The sequence below is a fragment of the Ciona intestinalis genome, unplaced genomic scaffold (assembly GCF_000224145.3).
Source record: "Ciona intestinalis unplaced genomic scaffold, KH HT000113.2, whole genome shotgun sequence".
NCBI classification, from domain to species: domain Eukaryota; kingdom Metazoa; phylum Chordata; class Ascidiacea; order Phlebobranchia; family Cionidae; genus Ciona; species Ciona intestinalis.
The window spans coordinates 13392-17276 of record NW_004190435.2 but is presented as its reverse complement, the minus strand read 5'-3'; the positions used below and the strand labels follow the sequence as shown (position 1 = coordinate 17276).

The window sequence follows — 3885 nt, the reverse complement described above, 5'->3', positions numbered from 1 at the left end:
AATCCAAAAAAATAATCACCACAAAGTAACATACATTGTAACTCGTAAGCTGGCATGAGGTGTTAAACCCGTGTTATAACGACTGTCGTTTTCGGCAAAGCGAGGATAAAGTAAGTTACATTCATACATTAAATGAAATAAAACACACATTATCACCAAAATATTAAAAAAATCTTAATTTACAACCAAGTAACGACATTACATTAATTGAAATAAAACACAAAAGTTGTAAAACTCAATACAATAAACTTACATGTAGTGATTGTACCTTAACATAAACAGCTTGCGCAGTGAAACATCTCAGGAATACTGGTAGTTGTTTGTTACATGGGGTAGGTGGAGTGCGTTCAGTAGCTTGTGTACAAACGTCATCCGCTACCTGAGGTGGGTGGGTTAGGTTAGGCTACCTGGTGGGTGGGTTAGGTTAGGCTACCTGAGGTGGGTGGGTTAGGTTAGGCTACCTGGGGTGGGTGGGTTAGGTTAGGAAAGGGGTTGAGGTAGGCACCGAACCTGGGGCGGTAAGGTTGGCAGGCCAACCCTAGAATTTGGAAACAGTAAAACAAGAAGTCTACACAGTTGCTATTCATCTGGAGTCCTGGAGTTATTTTACCCAATCACAAATTTTATAAAAGCCAAATATTAGTAGGGCAAGTAGGCAGACCATTAATTTTGGGGACTACATTAATTAGGTAACATTGGCATTGGTGTAATTATAGTAGTTTGGTACCTACTGCCTATGAGTGTTACGGTAATGGGTTATAGATCTTAATCCCAAATCTTAGGTGTTTTTACTGAAGGTCCCGTCAATATAGAATAGAAACTGTAGTGGTAATGGGAATATTCCAACATGCCTCCCCATATTACAACACACCATACCTTCCACTGAGAAACATCAGACGCAGATATTGCATCGATAAGAAACTGGTAAGCAATCTCGTACTCCAATAATTCATCCCTGTTTCCAAATATAGGGGTGGGTCGGTTCACCTCGTATCGTGGATATGCAACCCTTCCCATTCCTAATTTAAAGTAGATAAATGAATGAATATAGCTTATTTATCCTAGCATGGCATTATAATATAGGCAGAAAAAAATAAGTGGGGTGAGTTTTTAATCAAAAAAATTTCATATTTTTTTTTAATAAATTTTTTTTTGGTTTCAAAGGGGGGTCGCGACACCCTAAACTCCCCCCCTGGCTGCGCCACTGAATACGGGCATTCTGTTTCATACACCACATGTATGTAACTTATTTTTCCACGCATGGCAGGGCAAAGTCAGTCGTTAAAACACGGGTGTTCTGTTTTATACAACTCGTACCCACCACGTGTTGCAACATATGTATTATGAAACTTTGTGGGTGATTGTTTTAATGTATAGTTGACAACTATGTTGTTAATAAATAGAATCGTACACACGCAAGAATAAATAGGTTACATACAATCATATATAAACCACTAACCTTCCATAAGCACAGCTGATAATTGTTGATGTTTTCTATGTTGGAGGTTATTACTTGAATGTATGGATATTGTGAAGTCAGTGTCGTCCTCTGTTCCCTTGGTGACGTCAAACACAAGAAGAAGTCTGTTGGAAGTTTGTGGAAAAAAATTCCTATATTCTTATATCTTATAAGTACAATAGGTATCATAAGAATGGTTAGAACAAGAACATTGTAACGAAAGGATACAGGGATCAAGGCCTAATGCTGCCACCAATGCCGGGGTTTGTATGACCTTGGTAGGAGTCTTAACAACAATATTTCAGTTAAACTGTTAACCCAGTAATGTTATAACAACTAAAGTTGCCACATAAAGAAGGAAAAGTAAAATTTAAACAAATATTAAAACTTTTTAACATTAAATCCAACTTACCTGTTGAATACTTTCTTTACATTTCTATTTATCCTGTAACACGTCCCAAGTAAACTTAACGCTTGTTTCGTAACAGTTGATGTTAGTTGGCCACTAGATGTTGTGAAGACACTTTTCTGTTTCTTACACATTGATTCAATAGCATCGCAAATCTTAGGCTTTGGTCCCTGGACCTGATAAAGGTGACTGTTAGGTTTATAGCCTGGTACATATTACAGTGTGTGGATAAGAAGACATGGCTTTTGGTTGGTTTGGTCATTTATATTCTCGTGGGTGGGAACTTGAGTGACTTATCCATGGTTGCCACTCCCATGCCCACAGTCAAGTTACTGAAGCTATTGTAGTGTGTGGATAAGCAGACATGGCTTTTGGTTGGTTTGGTCATTTATATCCTCGTGGGTGGGAACTTAAGTGACTTATCTATGGATGCCACTCCCATGCCCACAGTCGAGTTGCTGAAGCTATTGCAGTGTGTGGATAGGCAGACATGGCTTTTGGTTGATTGGAATCATGTGTTTTGTTGGGATCCTAATTTTTCAGTCTTTTTCAGTCTTGTTTTAATACCGATATAAATGCATCATTGCGTTATGGAGGGATCACATATTTTCAGCGTGGGTACAAACACATGATAATGCCAACAATTGAGTTGCCGAAGCTATTTCAGCATGTGGATAATCATAATATTAACCAAAGTAACGAACCGAAAGTCTGAATGACTTTGCCAATACTTTAACATCAGGGGCAGATAATAAACCCAGGATTTCCTGCAAGGATAATATTTCGTTCATGCTCGACTGGAGAAAGTCATGAGAAGCTAACATTTCCAAATAAGGGCATGGGTTGGGTGAGATCTCGGGGTACGATATCTATAATAAAGAACGTTGAATGTATGATTTGGGTTTTATAATTCTGATTTTAGTTCAAAATAGCTTTAATAGATTTATTTATAAGACCTGTTTATAAAAATTTGTAATACTGATATAATTGAAAGTATAAAACTAATTTATCCTCGCATGGCGGGGCAAGGAGGGTCGTTATAACACAGGTGTTCTGTTTCATACACCTTGTGCCCGCTTTTGTGGGTGATTGTTTTATGCCAGCTGACAATTTGGTGATTGTTCTATGGACAACCCATTACTCCATTAGTGACAACTGGGTTGGAGCAATTATAAGTGTCTTGCTCAAGGACACAATCGCCCACAATGGTAGCAGCAAAGAGCCCGAATTTACTATTCTTTAAACACACTGCAAACTGTTGTGCCGTAGCATCAAACTGAAAAATGGGGTGCAGATTATTACCCTTCCAGTGTAATAACTTCCTATTTACCTACTATTACATTGGTACCCAACTTTTTAAAACCAGGCATATTTTGTCTTGCCAAAACACAAATACACCCACAATGGCAGGGGCGCAACCAGGGGGGCTGTTTTGCTGTCATGACAGCCCCCTTTTCCGCAGACACGCACGCAGCCAGAAAGTGCTAAGACGCACACACACACGCGTTGCATTTAATATTACATTCGTTCGCTTAAAATTGGAATAACTTTTCGTTCAATTGTTACGTCACTTGTCCTATTGTAACGTAACTATTAATTATGACGTTTCATAATATAACAATCTGGAGGAATGTGCTAACTGCACAACCAACCACGAGATCGAAACATCGTGTATAAGCGTCACATTTTTACGCTCTGCGCCGGCGTAGGAAATAAAGGAAGACGCATGTGGTAGCATACATTCAACACTTAACAAACGAAGCAATCGTTGTGAATTTATTCTCGTGAAAAGTGACGTAATAAAACTCTGGTTCTCGTGCGGTGTCATCAAACGATGTTTTTTGGCCTTTGTCCAAGCTCTGCCGGGGCGATACTTTATAATAATATATTACAATTTGTGTTGGTTCCAATTTACTGATAGCGTCGCTCCTCGCACTTATATTTGCACCAATTAAAATGCATAATAATTGCGGTTTATCAGCATTTAAATCAGTGGTTACCAAACTTTATCTACTTG

General features: G+C 38.6%; 1 protein-coding gene across 1 annotated transcript in view; it reads right to left on the bottom strand.

Moving 5' to 3' along the window:
* Positions 1-220: 220 nt before the first annotated feature.
* Positions 221-3885, bottom strand: part of LOC108949293 (fanconi-associated nuclease 1-like) — a 5727-nt gene continuing 2062 nt past the window's right edge. The window contains exons 3-7 of the mRNA XM_026838773.1: positions 2573-2737; positions 1872-2044; positions 1460-1584; positions 877-1019; positions 221-379 (exon numbers count right to left, since the gene is read on the bottom strand). Coding sequence (XP_026694574.1) covers positions 236-379; positions 877-1019; positions 1460-1584; positions 1872-2044; positions 2573-2737 — 750 coding nt within the window. The 3' untranslated portion in view covers positions 221-235. The remainder of the gene's footprint in view (positions 380-876; positions 1020-1459; positions 1585-1871; positions 2045-2572; positions 2738-3885) is intronic.